This window comes from Eufriesea mexicana, unplaced genomic scaffold (genome assembly GCF_001483705.2).
Source record: "Eufriesea mexicana isolate 0111107269 unplaced genomic scaffold, ASM148370v2 scaffold2901, whole genome shotgun sequence".
Lineage (NCBI taxonomy): Eukaryota > Metazoa > Arthropoda > Insecta > Hymenoptera > Apidae > Eufriesea > Eufriesea mexicana.
Window position 1 is genome coordinate 5195 of NW_016910939.1, and position 22376 is coordinate 27570.

General features: G+C 28.1%; 1 protein-coding gene across 1 annotated transcript in view; it reads left to right on the forward strand.

The window, feature by feature from the left end:
- LOC108550579 (WW domain-binding protein 11) overlaps positions 1-22376 on the forward strand; it is a 31647-nt gene that overhangs the window by 4032 nt on the left and 5239 nt on the right. Inside the window, exons 2-3 of the mRNA XM_017904334.1 lie at positions 18083-18143; positions 18405-18451. Of these exons, the coding sequence (XP_017759823.1) occupies positions 18083-18143; positions 18405-18451 (108 nt within the window). The remainder of the gene's footprint in view (positions 1-18082; positions 18144-18404; positions 18452-22376) is intronic.

The following is a 22376-nucleotide window of genomic DNA, read 5'->3' on the forward strand; positions in this document are numbered from 1 at the left end:
GTTGTTTTTTATCTTTACACATGATTATATGTTAAGCCTTGGAATGTCGTCCCGGTATTTCGTTCGGCCCTTTGTTTAGAATAGACCGTGTGAAGGCTCTGAAAGTTCTCAAGTACCATTGATGAGGCCCTAGGACCGCAATGTCCCAAGTAGAAGGTTGTTTATATCCTTAATGTCAGCGTCCTTTGATTTCTTTAGCACCTAAGCCACCACTTAGGTAATCCGTAACAAACAACTATATATCACCCTTCAAGAAGACAAGCACAATTATCTAGATTGTTTAAACAACCACCACCACCGAAGGACGCTGAAGTTAACATACACCCCCAACATCGTAGCAACCAATCAGCAGAGAGACCAGGATTATATAACCACCGAGAGAGTCAGTACCAGTGAGTCAGTCAATAACATTCGAAGAGTTCAGAAGAGTTATCCGAAACTACTGCATAAAATACAGTCCGCTATAAACACAACGTTCCTCAAGAAATTTGGTTCGTCATTAACCGTCGCCAATTGAGGACGACCTACTGACGATATACATTATACATCACTCATATGATGTGAAAATTACATATTTAAATAAACACGCATACTTTATAGTTAACGCTATTTATAGTATTTAAAATATCCAATGCAAGATTCACAAATTGAGAAACTAACATTCAAGATACGAATATATTACATCACGTAAGAATGTATTAAATTTTAACTTTTAGCTGTATAAAATAAAATCATATATAAAACAAAACAATGAAATATTCGCAATTCGTCATAATATCGTGTACTTTATATATTAAAAAACGCAAATGCAAAGAAATCTAAATAATCGCAATTATCTTCACTTTTGATATTCAAAATGTTTATGAGAAGTTCGAAATCGTATTATCAGAAGAATCGAAGAAACAATAGCGAGAAGAAGGTATAGCAGAAAAAATAAACAATAGTATATCAAAGACACGAAAAAGATTTTTATCACCAAAAGAAAGAAGAAGAAATGGAAATAAAAGATTTGAATAACCACTTATACAAAATGACAGTATCCGATAATAGTGTTTAATATTATCTCATATTTTACGTGTTCACAAGTTTCAAAGAGGTGTATAGATAATGATACATAGTTAACGCTGCTTATAGTACATTCAAAATATCCAATGGAAAGCCCACGAATGGAAGAAACGACACTCGAGACGAGAACTGGCTGAAAAACGTGTCGAAACACATTCCAAAGCGAAGATGCGGCTGTATCAGCCATCCATTGACCGTCACTTAGCATTTATCAATACCTGCCATCCAACGCCCATTATCCTATTGACACGCCACGGTGTGAAAGAAGAAACTCTTAATTGCAATTACGATATATTTCCTCGTTATTATGCACTTCTTAAAATGTTCGCTACTTTCCTCCCTTCCTATCTTTTCCACCGATTTATTTTAATGTAATTCTCGGTGCACGGTTAATTTCTCTAACTTAAATCACACGCACACCCTGTGCATATACAGGGTGATGCAGTTAACACTGAACCTGCCACGGTCAAATGACCAGTGAATGGAAGAGAAGTAGAAGCTTTAACTCTTATCAGAGGATTTCAGATAATAAAATAGACTCATGTTGCATAGAAATTTTATTGCGTTCCAACCCTTTGCACTCGAGAGGCGGCTCTCAGTCGCCATTTAATCAGATTCTAAAGATCACTGTTAATTAATATCTCGAATTTAAAATTGCCCAACCACGCGTGGAATACCGAGGTAAAATAATTCTACGTCTTACAATTAATTTCCACTGCTTATTTACCGTTGTGAAAATATCGTCGATTTCGTGGCAGAAAGTCTTCGAATTACTGTTTCTGTAACGGAAAGATAGCCGAGTGCAAAGGGTTAAATGAAACAAAATTGGTATATTTTTACTAATAAAGGAATCACGTAATGTAAAAGATTGTCGCGATAAATCTTCCGTTTGCAACAATCGGTGAACCTGTACTGGCATGTTAAATATTACCAACACTAGCGAATACGTTTATAACACTTGTCGAAGGTATTACCAACTGCTTTACGTAAATAACACGAAATATAAACCTATGCGCGTGCAGCTATTGCAATATTTCGAGATGGGACTAAAAATGTCCCAAAATGCATTACGGTGCATCAAAAAAGTGGGAGACTTTTAATCCCAGCGTGCCCCAAAGAGTTAAAAGCGATAGCAGGGCGAACAGGTGTGTGGTCTTAATTCTAACAGGTGATTTTTGGGAAATTTAACGATGAAAGAGGGAAGATTAAGTATAACAATAATAATACAATGATAATTCTGTGGTTTATTGCGAGTAAATTGCACGATAATGTATAATTATAAAACGCTACTATTATTATTGTTGATAACCACTATCAACGAACTATCTACTCTATGATCGCAGAAAAGAAGAAATACAAAGACACGAATATAAAGTCCCAAAATGCAGGCACGATTTGAATTTTGCGCCATTTGTGCGGAGGTATTGCCAACCTAAAAAGAAGACAGCCTGACAGTTGACAGTTTAGGGTTATTATGGAGCGCTGCATGAAAGACGCATCTTCATTGTTGAGCAGTATTTACAATTTTTAATCGAAAACCTGTGTTTTGTATTAAAATTACTTCTTTCGTGAATTTTGGAACAACCTATATAAACTTCATACAATTCTGATATTACAGGAACTAAACTGAAAGAGACCAAACTATACCACCAAATCTGAAAATTAAATAATTAAATCTGTCGCTGATGAGAGATGATGTCTGATGATTTTAAGCAGAGTAAATACAACAGTGAGGTTTTACTTCAGTAGGTGGTGTTACTTTTATACAATTTTTATACAATAACGACACACGTGTTTACAGTTCGATTGTTTTTTTCAGACCTAATTAGGCACTAGGTGTCATACACCCACAGTTCGGTCCCATTAAAAATGTCCCAGCATGCATTTAACTAATTTATAAGGAATGATAGAAGAAAAAAATTATATTAAAAATGGAAAATCGATATATAGGTTCAAGATACTTTTCGAAAAACCTACAAAGCCGATTTTTGGGGGTTTAAAGTACTAAACGAGTTAATCACATAAATAATTTCTCATTTTTATACGAAATTTCAAAATCATTGATATTTCTTAAATGAAATCTTAACTCTTTGTATTAGAATGACGAGATTAGGTCGTCACGAGTTCTTCGTGTCAAATCTCACGATTGTAAGCTACACTAATCACGCGACCATAATTGTATTGCACACGTTTTAACATGCAAAACATTTGAAAAATTTGTAAAACTATTATCTAACTTCATCTTTGATAGGATAAGTATTCAGTGGTTAATCAAAATTAAATACTGTTCCAATGCATACCTTTTCATAATTAAATCGCAGTGCAAGGGGTTAATATTGTACAATTATTATAGAAAAATATTTTTCGCAGCCACAAAATGACAAATTCAATAACCTTATTAACCTCATCGTTACGATCATTTAGTCTCGAAATATTTACATCTGAATATTTTTTGAAAATTCTCTGAAACTTTTAAGTGTCTTGTCTATGATCTGACACCCGTACAGTAGGAAACTCATAAGTTCTCAACTCCGTAAGCTGGCCTAATCGCACGCATACGTAAAGACGAGCACTCGTCAATCTTCTCAACTTTTTCTTAATTTTAATGACAAATCTAGTTCGTTACGAGTTTGTCACGACAATCTACGCGAGATTACACTCGTTATACAAGTACAATCATATTTAACACGTTTTAATACTTTTTAACACGAGTACAATTCACATGAACTCTAAAAACAATCATGATTTTATTTTAACATTAGAAGTACCGATCTTTAATGGGTACCTCACTATAACGTGCGCAGATTATAGTAATTTCAGCGATACGATGAATATGAGTGAATATATTGTAGGATACCAAAAGAAATCGCGAATCGGCTATTGCCAACAAAAACAAATTGTAAATCGATCGATATCTTCTAGAAGCAAATCGAAAAGCTATTCTATATAACAAAATTAAGTTGCCTGACTCTTCTACGGGGAGGTGAAGCGTAGGTTAAGGAAAGCATAAAAGCGTGGTCCTTGACAACCAAAACAGAGTCCTTGGAAATCGGTTGTGACCAGCACAAGCGTGAGTCGCTTGGTGTTGGAAAGAGAGTTTTAAAAGAGTGCGTCTTTGTGTGTTTTCGTTATCTTGGTGTTCTTTCCCTAAGTTAAATCAGTTTACGAGTTTTGAGTTTGTGTTATCGTGTTCTTGTTCTTTCGTGAATTTTCGGTGCCTCAAGACCAGTATTCGCCATCCTACAATATTGATTACAGTTCTTTCTTAATACGAGTTGATACCAATTTTATTCTTAAAGCAGGTGTATGTTGTTGCAAGGTTGGACCCGGCTCGAAGGACCAAAATGTTGTACCACCTGGTGTGAAGGTTGAGTTCCACGCGGTGGTGGGTAGGATTTGATAATGCTGCTACCCTCTTCTCAATGTGTCGCGTCACTTACGAGACTTGAGCACTTCGGTGGTGTAATAAAGCGCAGTTTCTGGTGTATTTACACTTTATTACACGTTTTGTGGGTTGTATGATGATTGTGTGTAGTGTATCGTCTCAGCCTTTGCCGTTTCGTCTTGCTTCGTCTTCCGATTTCTCTTCTCGTTTTATGCGTTTGACTGAGTTTCGATACCGTCTTGAGGTTTTGTGTTTTACGTCTTACTACCGTCTTGTTCGTGTTACTTCTCACTGTCGTCTTGCTTGTTTTACTCCTCACTGTCGTCTGATACTGTCGTTTTCACTCACTGTCGTCTGATACTGTTTTCTCCTCACTGTCGTCTTATCTAGTTTGTCTTCACTCTCGTCTGATACTGTCATTCACTCTGTTTTTGCTATTGCCTGTCATCTCATTTTGTCTAGTCTTGGTTTACTGTGATTGGAGGAAAATGAGTGTAGGAGGAGGAAAATTAGAGCTTTTCATTGGACAAGGAGTTTTGGCGGGCTCTTGGGTTAGGAGAGGGAATATGACAGAGAAGTTTCTCTTTTTGGCATTGTTTTGTCTTGATTTATATGTACGTCTGGTTAGCATTTTCGTGGGTCAGTCGCACGTGCGTCCCGTCTGTTGGGTCCGGTCTTCAAGTATTACCGTCCCTAGTCCTTGTCTGGATTTATGATTGTCGATTCTAAAGAGGAACGGCTAGGCGCGCTATCTAGCTATTATTGCCGTCGCAACATATGTGTTCGGTGATTGCAAAAAGGAGGAAAATTCTGGGACCAGTCATTTTGACTGGGTTGATAGTTCTAGTGTTAAACGAAATAGGTATATATTAAGTAATTACAATTAAACGCTTTTAAAATATACAATTCTTTTTGTAGCTAAATTATAATGTTTGGTGTTGGTAAAATTGGTCAAACTCTCGTTACTACTAATTTAAAATGTGTAGACAACGCGCGAGAAAGAAGACAAATGACACATATCGAGGAGAGACACTGTGTTGCCTGTGTACCATTTCGACTGACGTCTTCTGAGGTCCCTACAGTACCTAGAATCTTCCTCTTACTCGATTCCGTCGTTATAGGAACACGTCATCCATAGTGCATTTGTAGAGAAAAATACTGGTGCATAGAAAACACTTGACAAATACAGATGCTTCTCCATAAAATAGCAATGATGTCTTCGTTTGCTTCGAGTTTTAAAGATCCATTCATCCGCGCCACTAACGAGCTGTCGCCTTTCTATCCTTCCCCTTACCTTATCGATACTTTGTAAGAATATAACAACACTTTTTCTCCTGTACAGATTCTTCAAAATGTCACTTTATCTAAAGAATTGTAGAATAATATAAGTGTCATTTATAATTTTCATTTATAATTGCATAAATCGGGGACAAGGAAAATTTCCTGAAGATTTATTCAATGGTACATTGACCGATCGTGAATGGCATTAGGGTTTGTTTGTTTCTAAAAATCAGTTTTTAAATGAGAAAAAAAAGAAAAAGAATTAAAAGGATTAGATTCGAACTAATTAAAAAGAAGATAGATAAATTAAATTAAATAGATAAATTAAAGAAGATTATAAATTAATAAATTAAATTAAATAGATAAATTAAAGAAAATTATAAATTAATAAATTAAATAAGATAAAATAAAAGAACTAGATTAGAACTAGATTTTAAGTACTAGATTTTACATGTAAAGATAAATTAATTATTTAATTAAAAACCTTTATATTTTGACTTGAAATCTTGGCATAAAAATATTGTAATAAACCCTCACTCGTTATTATAGAGTTTGGTAGTAATTTCACAAATTCAGTAATTAATCACGAAGCATCTTCTGTTTCAGATAATTTTTTAACTAAAATAAGAACTTAAGTTATTAAATTATTAAGTAATTACTTAAGAAATTAAGTAAATGTCCACTGAAAATTTTATATATTTCGAAGTTATATTTTCTGCGGAGAAGTATTAATAATTTTTGTAATTTTTTCATTCGTTATTATAGAGTTTGGCAGTAATTTCGCAGGTTCAGTAATTAATCATAGAGCATCTTTTGTTTTAGATAATTTTCTAACTAAAATAAGAACTTAAGTTATTAAATTATTAAGTAATTACTTAAGAAATTAAGTAAACGTCCACTGAAAATTTTATATATTTCGAAGTTATATTTTCTGCAGAGAAGTATTAATAATTTTTGTAATTTTTTCATTCGTTATTATAAAGTTTGGCAGTAATTTCGCAGGTTCAATAATTAATCAAAGAGTATCTTTCGTTTCAGATAATTTTATAACTAAAATAAGAGCTTAAGTTATTAAGCAATCGTTATAATAGAAGTAAGTTATTAAATTCTTAAGTAATTACTTAAGAAATTAAGTAATCGTCCACTGAACATTTTATGTATTTCGAAGTTATATTTTCTATAGAAAAGTATTAATAATTTTTGTCAAAGATTTAAATTAAAAATTCATAATTGACGTTTTCTACAGATTTCAGATATTTCACCTTTTTATATAACTTTGAATAGAGTATATTTCATTTCGTTATAATCTTGCAATTTAAAATAAACCCAGAAATTTTCTTCCATTATTTTAATTATATATGTTTTTTTTGTAAACATTCGAAAAGCGGTTTAACCGGTTTTTGAAAATACTAGAATTCGAAAACCGGTTTTTCTAAAAGTCAGTTGTTTTACAAGTCCTAAATGGTACTTTAATGGTTTCCTAATTGTTATATTCAATATTAACACATAAATTGTCATGTTGATCACTCGTAACTAAAGTTTATTTTCTCAATGAGACCACGGTGGCCATCATTGACTGAATGGAGTGTGACAATTATTTAGAAATAACCCTTAAGAACTAACATCCAGTTTCTAGACACTCAGAGGAATATTACATACATTAGACTGAAGATTAAAAAATATTACTATTATACATTTACAAAGTTAATATCATATTAATTATTATATACAACAAAATACAACTTACACGAATTAATAAAAAAATATCAATTATATACATAAATTCATTCACAAAATTAAAAAAAAGAAAAATACAAACATATAAATATAAATATTCAGTCTTTACTTATCGAGATATATATATATACAGGTTGTCCCAGCAACGGTAGTATAATTAGGAAGGGAGTGATTCTACATGTAGAAACAAATGGAAAAAAAAGAATAAAATTTTTTGATTCTAAGCTTCGTTTTCGAGAAAATTAATTTTGAATATTCACCGAGTGTGCGTGCACTTAACTTTGGTTAAGGCAAATGAACCATCGATATATTAGCGTATTCAGTGGATATTCAAATTTGATTTTTCCGACAACGAAGCCTCAAATGAAAAAATTTTATTCTTTATTTTCGATTCCTTTTTTGACGTAGAATCACCCACTCCTCGGTTGTACCATCGATACTTATGTGTTGATGATCTATCCTTCTAAGACATAGTTAAGTGCACGTGTACTCGGTAAATATTCAGAGTCGATTCTCTCGAAAACGAAGCTTCGAATGAAAAAATTTTATTCTCCTGTTTCCATTCGCTTCTGCGTATAGAATGACTCTCTTTCCAGTTGTACTATCGTTGCACTACCGGGACACCCTGTATATAAATTCGATAAATATACGGTCATTATTCGATAATTAAAAATGTTAATTAAAGCATAATATGCTACAGATAAAATAATAAATACTATAAATGTATACCGCAATGAAAATTCTATCGTGGTCTGCTAAGAGCATCATGTAAAAACTGCGCGGCAGTCAATGTGTTAAAAATAACTCTTTCTAAAATGCTTGCAATTAGACAAGCGAAACGCAAGAGTCGAGTGTCAAACAGAGGTTAGAATCGCCAACAGGTTTAAAGTCCGGCACAGATGAATTGTGCAACGCTACTGCGATCGACACGTTGATATTTCTAATACTAATAACGGACTCGTGTGTTGTAACGACGTTACATCGTTCGTTGGCATGGATGTCATTTTGACGGTTGCAGCAGTGGTAGAAACGTAACAACCGTGTGGCACACGTGAAACCGTTTTAGATTACATTTTGACTAGTTTCAACGATATAATATCTGAAATCTGTGTTCAATTTGTTTCTCGTTTATTATTTCGTGTAACAGAGTAGAAGTAAGTATCCAGAACATAATATATTCTTGTATATTTTGTATTTTTAATGTTCGAGGACTATATAGTATCGCATATATGATAATGTTTATAAAAGTATTATGAAAATTAAACTATTAAACGAGTGATAATGATTTTATTTATCTATAAATATTTATTTATCTTCACGTTACTTCACTTCACTGCACTTCAATTATCATTTCTGTATACTATATTTACGCCTATATTACAGTTGGGTAGTTTTAATGATATTGAATGAAGAGATATATAGATTTAGGTTAGGCCAAAAAATAAGTGTATATGTAACTGTACTGAAAAATATATGTTAATACGATACACCTTATACGAATGATGTAAATTTGAATAAATACTATCAGCAGATTAACACAAGTTCAAACAAAACGATTCAATATACGTAAGCAAATACATGTATGTTTACATGGATATAAACAAACGATGTTTCTACATTTCAATATACGATTCTGTCATACGACTGAGAATAATTCCCTATACTGACCGCTCTAAATAGGAGAGCACGGAACAGAACCTTCAATTTTTTGCCCGATCGGTATTTCAGGACACGAGACACGGAGTACGAAGTTCCATAAAACGACAGTCTATCCTATACCGCACGTTTCTGGTAATATTCCGCGTATTCTATCTATACAAATTATGGTTTCAGGTCTTATAGGGATTTCATAATTTTTCGTGACACCGTTTCTTGCACTGCTACGTAAACAACTCCATCTATCGGATTTTATTTGCACTCGCTGCTACATAAGTCAGTTTAACACGTAGAACGTAATGTATCATTAGTGATTTATTTTGAAGTACATATTTTCGAATTCCCATGTCCTCTCGCAAGTTTGTTTTCCTCTGTTCGCCGATAACCTACATTCATCGTCTCGCTGGACATTCGTGATCGTATAATTAAAGCATCACGCGAGAACAGTAGCCTATATAATATCTAGCAGTTATCCGATGGCGCAGTGTACGTGCCGCGAGGGTCCCTTATTATAATTTCTCTGGCAGCAGCGGCACTTCACGAAGGTACGCAAGGTGAGAGATAGCAAGCCGAGTCCATTTACAGTGGCTAGTGATTTATCGGCCGCGGAACGTAACATGTCGTTAATCGTCTTGCATCCATCCTGCGTGTCATGCAGCACTCTCCACGAGTCGCGTGTATGTGTAGGTGCGCGTCTATGTGTGCGCATGCGCAGCGCCGCGTATAACCAGCGTAGAGCGAGCGATACGAAGCACATTCGAAGTTCGATCGTTCGATTGATTTAAGACGGCAGTAATCGGCTGGCCGAAAAGCCGTTGCGTTCTGTGTATGTACCGGCGATATTTTCATGTTTATGTACGCGCACGACTGGACGTTAAAGTCCTTCCCCGTTTCAGCGGCTCTTACATATATTTTCAGAGGGGTTTACGCTCTTACTAGAAGATGCAGGAACACGAAATGGGAACCCACGGTCCCTTCTACCAGAGGCTATTTGAGCCGACATACCTCTCGCTTATATATCATATTGCCACATTAACCACGTCGCTTCGGGTCGTACTTCGCGACTACTCTAGTAGCCCGAAAACCAACCTTAACGTTTACCAGGGAGTGGCATGCAATACCGGGTGCTACCTTCTACCTTTTCACCTATATACTTCGTCTTCTTTTACAGCCGCCCTGCTCGACCAATTACGCTTAAGCTTCGGGCGTGCTTGACAACTAGATACAAGTATACGGGATTTCATTCTTCGTCGCATTATATTTAGATCCGTGCCACTATTTCACTACGGAAGTGCACACGGATAGCTTACGGATAAATTCATGTTTAGAAACGAATCAGTCGACGGGCTAGGGTAGAGCTTCGTTTTACGATGAGATTACGGACAGGGTATTTCTACCGTGTAAAGAGCGAATAACGTAAGGAGGTAGTAAATGTAATTTCTATTTCGATGACAATTTTCATTAAAACTCGAATTTTTCTGTAATTTTTCATTTGTGAAGTAATAATAAAAAGGAAAAGGAAATAAATAGGTAAAAATAGACGATTTTAATTGGGATATATTTAATTATAGTTTAGTTTAATTTAATTAAACGTATACTGGATTTAAATTAGTATTTCCTTCTTTTTCTTTTCTTTTTTAATTTTTATCAAGAAAATTTTTGCTATTTAATGATAATATTTTTATAAATGTTTGATCATAAATGTAAATATTCATTAATTGGTTGCTCAAAGTGATCTATATATTTGTTTCATCATTGATCGATTACCCTAACATCAGATATTTATATTTCGCTACTGTTTATGTTGATTCATTAAAAATCTGATTAACGTGTATTGTTGTGTATTAATTTCTATCATTAAAAATGCAAAATATTTTAGAAATGGACATTTGCAAATGGATTTTTGTTTAGAGATTTTATTTAGAGACTATTCGAGATAAAATATAATAGATGGGTAAATTGATAATTATCGTCTGAGAAGTAGTAGTGCATCGTTATATTTCATACTTAAAATTATGAACAGGTACATCTAATTGAACTTAAAGCTTCAAATGTTATCTTTTATGAATTATAATAAAACTAGGGATTAGAATAAAAGGTGCATAAGAAATATCTCATACAATGTATAGTAAAAAGCCATTTTAATTTATTTATTTATTTTATTAATTTATTTATTTTATAGCTGAATATCTGAACAACTTTCATCGTTATAGATTTCTATATATATATTTTAACAAATTCTAATGAATATTTCATGACATTTTTCTTCTTTTATTTTTTAAAATTGGAGGAATTTTCGATTCAAGAAAATATATTTTTTTTAAATAAATTTTTTGATGAATAAGTATTTAATTTATTACATATATTTCATATATAGTATTATATATATTATTCGTTGAATTCAATATATTTCCTTTTTTTCAATAATTCACAATAATTGAACATCGTGTTGGAAACATTTGTTATTGATATTTTGAATCATTTATGTTATTTCTTGATATGTTTTTCATGTATCACCATTTATATTTAATCACACGATACTCGACAAGATCATGATAACAGTAATAACGTTTAACAATCCCATATAAAATAGCAATATTCAATTATAAAGAACACGAAGAAAAGAATTAAAAAATTAGGATTAAAATTAATTCTCAATACTAAAGTGACTATTTAACATTAATTTTTAACTCTTAACACTAAACTAATAACCTACCAAATTACCAGTGAATGGAAAAATAAAAAAGGTAGAATTTTAAAGAAAATGGAAACAACATTAACAATGGAAATATTAAAATATTATATGTATATTAAAAGAAGAATCGTGACGAAAATTAAGTGGGAAATTTTTAATCAAAAGCTCAAAAATTATTGTTTAGATCCCAATAAGTTCAGAACCAAAAATCAAGCATCAAAATTGCATATGCTTCCCTTTTTTCTCTTAACCACAAGAGTAATAACTCCTATTAACCCTTTGCACTCGACGATTTTTTCGTTACAGAAAAATATTAATTCGAAGACTTTCTGTCATAAAGTCGAGGATATTTTAAAAATGTTAAATAAGAAATCGTACGCAAATTAAGACGTAGAATTATTTTACTTCGACATTGCACACATCGTTAGGTAATTTTAAATTTGATATATTAATTAACATCAATCTTTAGAATCTGATTAAATGGCGACTGAGAGTCGCTTCCCGAGTGCAAATATTGGACTGGCAAGAAAGTACTTTCGGTTTTTAGTGTAAAATAAAACTCAATTTTTTCTATACAGTAAATAAAATTTTAATCCGTCAAATATCTTCCATTCTATTCGATGACCTTTTGCCATCTTTCTGGTAACTTCGTGATCCCACGCTCATAGAATTTCTGGTCCTTATCTGCGAAAAACTTAACCAAGTGCGTAAATCTCAGAAGGTCGACCAGAACGTTGTGGGTATCTTTCAGTGAAAAATCTTCAGAACGAAATTTTTTAAACTAATTCTGACACGTGCGTTCTGTTAAACAATCAACACCATAAACTTCTCGTATCTCTTTGCGAGCCTCAGTCGCATTCTTGCCTTTATGAAAATAAAAAAGTAAAACGTGTTGAAAATGCTTATTTTCGCACTCCATGTTAAGACTGACCGTGAACTGACAGTTGTAAACGAAATTACACGGAATTTCACGAAATAGGAACCTAAAGGTATCGACTACCACATCTGAAAAGAAAAAAATTCTAACATTGACAAAAGAATAACTAAACGAGCATAACATTATTTACCGATGCAAACCGAAATTACTTTCTTGCCAACCCAATAGTTAATCTCACGAAAAACAACAATACTTGGTCCAAAGAAACGAGAACAACCACGAAGAACAGAATATCATTGAAATTAAAAACACAGTCCTCATTCAACGTCTGAAGCCCAATTTCGCAATAATCATATACAATAGGGAACAGAATTAGAAATAGTCTCAGGAATGTTATTTTCACCTATACCATCTATTCTAACCGATCAATACGACATCACGTAACGAATAACCATTCTTCGGCTAGAACCATAACCATTTGTTCATGCGAGAAGATTGATTACCGGACCAACGTGGTCTCAATTAATACTAATAATCGATGTATATGAGGGACATTCGATGAAACGCAAAACGCAATCCCCATGAGTAACAATGGCTGGAATACCCTGGCACGAAAGGGATATTAATTACATGCCGTAGCTTTGATATGACCAAAGGAAAAGATGTATTGCTCGATATTTAATCGTGTGTGAAAATCGATACAGCGCATCAGAAAGGTCGTAGGTCTTTGGCAATCTCTGTGAAGATCGGGTTATTTACCAGACTTAGTATGTCGGAGCTCTGCGGGGGTACCCGCTCTAGATTCACATTAGATGCCGACGTGTTCCGAGAATATTCCTGTCTTCTGCGAGATATATGCTTCTTCGTATGCAAAAACGAGATGACCCTGTGATAGATAGGAATGTGGAATAAGTCTACCTTGCTCGTTCTGCACGTGCAAAACGGGCAACCTTGAGTTACTTCTGCATTTGTGTATCCGCGTTCTTTCCAATTGAATATTTTAGCGTATTTCTTGGTTACTGTCACGTATTTCTTTATGTCCTCTCGGGGGATATTTTCTTTTATCGATAGTTGACTTTTTGCTGGTCGTGGATGATTAATTAAGTCGCGTGACGGTTGATTAACCCTTTGCAGTTGAGAGGCGATCCTCAGTCGCCATTTAATCAGACTCTAAAGATCGATGTTAGTTAATATATTAAATTTTAAATTACCCAACGATGCGTGGAATATGGAAATAAAATAATTCCACGTCTTAATTTGCATAGGATTTACCGTTTTAAAAATATCGCTGACTTTATGGCAGAAAGTCTTCGAATTACTATAATATTTTTCTGTAACGAAATAAGTGTCGAGTGCAAAGGGTTAATTATTTATCTCTGTACTATAATATATGTGTGTGTGTGTATATATATATATATTATGTATATTAATATTACAGTAATAAGTAAATTGTATTATTACTTATTCATACAATGTATTATATTAATAATTGATACAATGTATTATATTAATATTCCAATTTGATATGTACATATATTTCTTAGTTTCTTTTTACGAGATAGTTGTATTAATTATTATAGTAATATGTGAGTGAATTAAATAATTCTTGATATGATCTATTATATTAATACATCAACCATTTATGATACTATGTAATTTGGAAATAATTACCTGTATTAATTTATTTTTAAAATTTTATTCCATTTCTTGTTCAATTATTCCGGATCTGGATCATGGTTCCAGAATACAGAGTGAATAACAGGCAACACTATAGTCCCAAGTCTGTAGACATGCAGACGCAAAAGCAACACTGTAGTCCCAGAATGCGAACTGCGAAGCACCGATTATTATAGTGGCAGAGCACCAACTCTGAGGCGGGGCATTACCGCGGGCCCAGAGACGCGAGAGCGGGCATTAGAGTGCCTACGTTTCCGCGATGGTTTCCAATTGCGAAAACGTTGCAGCGAGATGCTCGAAAGATCGGAATTTTTGCATCTCTCGTTAGGGGTATAATTTTCGCGTGCATCGCATACTAGCACCGAAATATGAAAGCCTCGCTTCTGCTTGCGAATCCCATCGCGTTTCTGCGAACGATCCTTTTAAGAAGCTCGCGAAGGTGAAACAACGTATCGCATGATCCCCGATGGCCACTTAATTCCCGGTGTAACCCGAGGTAAAGAGGTACGAAGTGGCTCGAAAGTGCTCGCCACTTATCCGCAGCTCGCGCGGAAAAGGGAAATACGGGGAATGAAATTGAAGGAGAAAAGAGGCGATAGGGCTGTGGCGATCGTTATTACGCGGCTACTCTCATTAGGGTTCGCCCTTACCGGGGGTCAAGTCACGAATCGTCGTGAATTCGTCGCAGATTTTACCGGTAATTTGCGGTAATATTATAATCAGCCCCTTGCTGGGCCACGAAGAGGTGCCGACCCCGTGCTCTGGGCTAAATTGATGACCCGTGCAATCGTACGTCTCGCCTTACGTATGCTTCTCCTCTTGTTCGGCTTGCTTCACACGGCTACGTCTTTTTTGGTACCTTTCCTTTTGCTTCCACCATCCTGCGTCCAACAACCAACCCGAAAGTATCTCTCGCGGCTAACACCTCTCACCGCGTGTCGCTAGTTATTATGTTCAACTTTCCAGATGATCGATTTCGAGATTCTTCGTTGAATTTATCGTTCTTGCTCGGTTCCGGTGTGACCGCAGCTGTTGCGGATGATCGGTGTGCGTGATTTTTGGTATTTTCCAATTTTTCGTCGCGTCGATACTCGAATTAGGAATTGCTCCATTTGTTTTTATACAAATGAGAATATACGAGGCTATTTTTTGGTAAAATTGCAGTTACTTTTATCGAGATAGGAAGAAGTGTACTTAATTATTTGCATCTTAATATTGTAATCGTTATTAAGATCTAGGGAAAAGAAAGATAGGAATGAAAATAAAAATAATAATGAGAAATAAAATTATATAAGGATTTTATGCACCTTACAGATTGGTAGTGATAATGTTAATAACTAATATCACTTGTTTAAGGTAAAGTGTATCAAAAAGAAGAGTACAGGTAGCCCTCCTACAACACGGCATCCTATAACACTGTTTCGCTCTAATACAATAAGAAAATTACAAAAACCTTTGTACAACACTGTACTTCTACATGAGCAGTGATGACGAAGAAATTTATTAAATTAAAGTTGCATTAAATTAAAATATTTTTGTTTTTTTTCTTTTGTTTTGTGTTGTACATACATTTATATTTTTAATAAAAATGAAGTTGTTTATGTAGAATTAACAATTAAAATATTATTTTTGTTTTTTTTTTGTTTTGTGTTGTACATACATTTATATTTTTAATAAAAATGAAGTTGTTTATGTAGAATTAAAAAAAAAATTGTTTTTAGTAAATTTTCGGAACGTAACCCCCCTTTTTGTACTGCGTCTGGGTTTCATACAACACGGTTTCACACTACACGACATTTTATGAGAACCTATCTACCGTGTTATAGGAGAGCTACCTGTTTTTGTATTTTTTAAACAGTTTCTCGTTATTTCTAAATAACGTTGAAACAATATTTGTTGAACTTTTTAAAAGCTATGATCTTGGTACCCAAAATGTATATAAATATGAAGAATATTATTTTCGATAAAATAAATAGTATTATTGTGAATCTTTTGTTCCCGAATATTCTTTCTTTAAATATTTATTTAAATATTTTGTCATTAAATACTTTTCTAAATTTACAATAAAAGAGTATCGTGTAAAAATAACCCACAACACAATTTTACTTCAATATTTCGTGTATTGTGAATAAATAAATAAAGGAATAAATTAACAACTATTATTACATTATTATAAATTTAATATCGATCATTAATCTTTATAGTTTTTGTTAAATGGTGCGAGTTAGGTGTGTGTAAAAATTGCACTTAACTTTTTTTAATCTAAATTGCAATTGTTTTTTATCCTGATCGATTCATAGTTAAAAATATACCTACTGTGAAATTCTATTCGAGGTTTGTCTCTCTTTTCGTATTTTTCTTATGGGTAACGTGTTTATAATTGATATATTCTTTGTCAAATTAAATTACGGTATAAAACATATGTATTTTGTATATTAAAAGTAAAAGCATAATAAAATAAAAATAATAAAATAATAAAATAAAATAAAAAATTAAACGTATTAAATACAAATAGCTGTAATAAGTAAAAACACATAAAAATTACAATGTCAATAATTAATAAAAAGATGTTAGAGAGTAATAAGTTAAAATTTTAAATTTGATAACAAATAACATAGTTACATTTGAAAAAAGACGAACTGAGAATTAATACACGAGTGTATTGTTTTTATTCAACACATGGGGTCAGTCGGTAATGAGTTAAGGACATTTATCAAATCATTCTGATAAATTACTACGAATTTAATAAATATTAAAAAATACAAATTAAAAAGTACTAAACAATAATTAAAATTAATGGGACGAAATTTTATGTTTATTCGAGTCAATTATCTCAAATTTCAAATATTTGTTCCACATATATATAGTTACATGTACAAAAAGTTTAAAAATAGAATAACAAAAAATTAAAAATAAATTACAAATTATGATGTGACCATTGAAATCACTAGAACTCTACGAAGAAATTATGGGACGAATTAAATGAAATTTAATTTAAGGGAAAAATTAAAAGTAGGTTAAAAACAAATTACGTCTGAAGTATTAAAAAAGTGAATAGAAAATGTTTCACTACAGGTTCAGTCAATACATTGACAAGAAGAAAGATACAATGCATAACAATTGCATTAAGTATTTATAAAAATTTCATGACATATAATTTACGTAATATATTACTAACATAGTAATGTATTAATAACAATAATATAATATATTATATACTATAATATGTATAATATATATATTATAATATTGTATATTATTGTATATTATTGTATACTGTATATTGTACATTATTATATTTTGCATATTATATTGTATACTATATACAAAACTATAATATATTAATAACATACTATAATATAGTATATAACAATTGCATTAAGTATTTATAAAAATTTTGTGACATATAATTTACGTAATATATTACTAACATAAATAACAAATAAATATTTAAATGGTAAATAATTGAAATAATAATTTAAGTGATAAATATTTCGTAATATTGAATCGTCTATATCCTAATTTGATTTAAATGTCCTGTGATTTATGAAGTTATAATGCAAATATCTTAAAAACACGTTTTCATACGTTATTTCAAAATTATCAAATATTTTTATTCACTATGATCGATATTATCGATATTGATATTCGATACCTATTAATGTATATTTCATTGTAAACTGAAGATTACATTTTTCTTTTGTTTCAGATGACATCATAGGAGTTCACTGCACTCATGGTGTCAATCGTTCGGGATACCTAATTTGTAGGTTAGTACATTCCGACTGGGCGAAATATTAAATTATTTTAATTCATTCCAAGTGTTGATATCGGATAAAATCAAATAAGATCGACTTACCATATTATAATACTGTATTAAAAATGATTTAAAATCATTCTACACGTAGGTGACGTTCTAAGGTAACATATGTAGCGATTATTACGTAACCAATAGGTTATTAATTTGCAACTGAATTTATTAAATCGAATTATTAACAACATATATAAATTTGTGTATTTTGTTATTACAGGTACCTCGTACAGCAATTAGGTTGGGAACCAGAATTTTGTTTGAAAGGTAAGTTATAGATCACGAGAGTTTTGTTTTGGTAGAAAGTTGTTGAATGTAAATAGAAAGTAATTATGTTGATACGTATGTTCAGGAAGTTTCACCTTTTATAATTCTTTTCTTATCTTTCTAACTCTATTATTTAGTAATTTAGTCATTCCATTCTATGCTTTAACCCTTGTGTCAATAACCTCGTATGCATTTGCACATTTTCACTTAAGATTTTATATTTTCTGAATTAAATACACATATTTTGATATCCAAGCAGATCGTTTTCATTTCATATGTTTTTTACCAATCTGCTTCAAGTTTAGAATTTTTCTAGCAGAGATGTACAAAAATTGGATGATGTATAATGCTTGTTTAATAAGTAGGTATTCTTATAAAATAAATAGGGATATATAATACATAAATGAAAGTACAATTAAAGGTAAATAAAGAAATTAAATGATAATATATTTTCGTAGACGAATGATATTTTAATACAGAAATAATGAAAGAATATACAGTAAGGCATATAATTATTATAAAATAATCATTATTGAAATAAAAATGATGCTTAGACAATGATAATTTTTATATTATGCATTGTTTACATTTTGTATAAATTCTTACATGGTCTTTTATGATCTAAGTATAATTGTAATAGTAACTCATCATAAATGTAACCTAGACATAGTGCAACATTGACAATTTTGATTATTGACATAAGGCTTAAAAATTTTTTAGTTTAGCGTCATTCTAAGAACAGTGATGCAATGATTCAAATTTTATTATGCTTAAAAGTTGAGCATAATAATTTTATTATCCTTAAAAACCTGATAAGTAAAAATTCGTATTTCAATTCAAAATAGATACAATGCACCGGCATATTCATATTTTATTTTTATATTGCTGATAAAAATAGTCGTATTATCTTCTCTTCCTATATCAAAGAATCAGTAAAGTTAGCTAAACGCTTTTCATACTAAATATCGTGAATCAAAGATTATAATTCTGTTTCTATTGGAGATAGAAAACAAATGTAAAATCAATTTTGCATTGTCCATTATGATTTATCCTGTAGTGCGATTTTTTCCAGGAGTGCAATTGTAAAGTATAAGTGTACTTGTTTTTTTAAATAGAACCTTATGATTTTTTGAAACGATATGATTTTTTATGATAAAATAAAAATTTTATTGTATTTTATATATATATATATATATATATATATATATATATATATATATATATATATATATATATATATATATATATATATATATATATATATATATATATATATATATATATATATATATATATATATATATATATATATATATATATATATATATATATATATATATATATATATATATATATATATATATATATATATATATATATATATATATATATATATATATATATATATATATATATATATATATATATATATATATATATATATATATATATATATATATATATATATATATATATATATATATATATATATATATATATATATATATATATATATATATATATATATATATATATATATATATATATATATATATATATATATATATATATATATATATATATATATATATATATATATATATATATATATATATATATATATATATATATATATATATATATATATATATATATATATATATATATATATATATATATATATATATATATATATATATATATATATATATATATATATATATATATATATATATATATATATATATATATATATATATATATATATATATATATATATATATATATATATATATATATATATATATATATATATATATATATATATATATATATATATATATATATATATATATATATATATATATATATATATATATATATATATATATATATATATATATATATATATATATATATATATATATATATATATATATATATATATATATATATATATATATATATATATATATATATATATATATATATATATATATATATATATATATATATATATATATATATATATATATATATATATATATATATATATATATATATATATATATATATATATATATATATATATATATATATATATATATATATATATATATATATATATATATATATATATATATATATATATATATATATATATATATATATATATATATATATATATATATATATATATATATATATATATATATATATATATATATATATATATATATATATATATATATATATATATATATATATATATATATATATATATATATATATATATATATATATATATATATATATATATATATATATATATATATATATATATATATATATATATATATATATATATATATATATATATATATATATATATATATATATATATATATATATATATATATATATATATATATATATATATATATATATATATATATATATATATATATATATATATATATATATATATATATATATATATATATATATATATATATATATATATATATATATATATATATATATATATATATATATATATATATATATATATATATATATATATATATATATATATATATATATATATATATATATATATATATATATATATATATATATATATATATATATATATATATATATATATATATATATATATATATATATATATATATATATATATATATATATATATATATATATATATATATATATATATATATATATATATATATATATATATATATATATATATATATATATATATATATATATATATATATATATATATATATATATATATATATATATATATATATATATATATATATATATATATATATATATATATATATATATATATATATATATATATATATATATATATATATATATATATATATATATATATATATATATATATATATATATATATATATATATATATATATATATATATATATATATATATATATATATATATATATATATATATATATATATATATATATATATATATATATATATATATATATATATATATATATATATATATATATATATATATATATATATATATATATATATATATATATATATATATATATATATATATATATATATATATATATATATATATATATATATATATATATATATATATATATATATATATATATATATATATATATATATATATATATATATATATATATATATATATATATATATATATATATATATATATATATATATATATATATATATATATATATATATATATATATATATATATATATATATATATATATATATATATATATATATATATATATATATATATATATATATATATATATATATATATATATATATATATATATATATATATATATATATATATATATATATATATATATATATATATATATATATATATATATATATATATATATATATATATATATATATATATATATATATATATATATATATATATATATATATATATATATATATATATATATATATATATATATATATATATATATATATATATATATATATATATATATATATATATATATATATATATATATATATATATATATATATATATATATATATATATATATATATATATATATATATATATATATATATATATATATATATATATATATATATATATATATATATATATATATATATATATATATATATATATATATATATATATATATATATATATATATATATATATATATATATATATATATATATATATATATATATATATATATATATATATATATATATATATATATATATATATATATATATATATATATATATATATATATATATATATATATATATATATATATATATATATATATATATA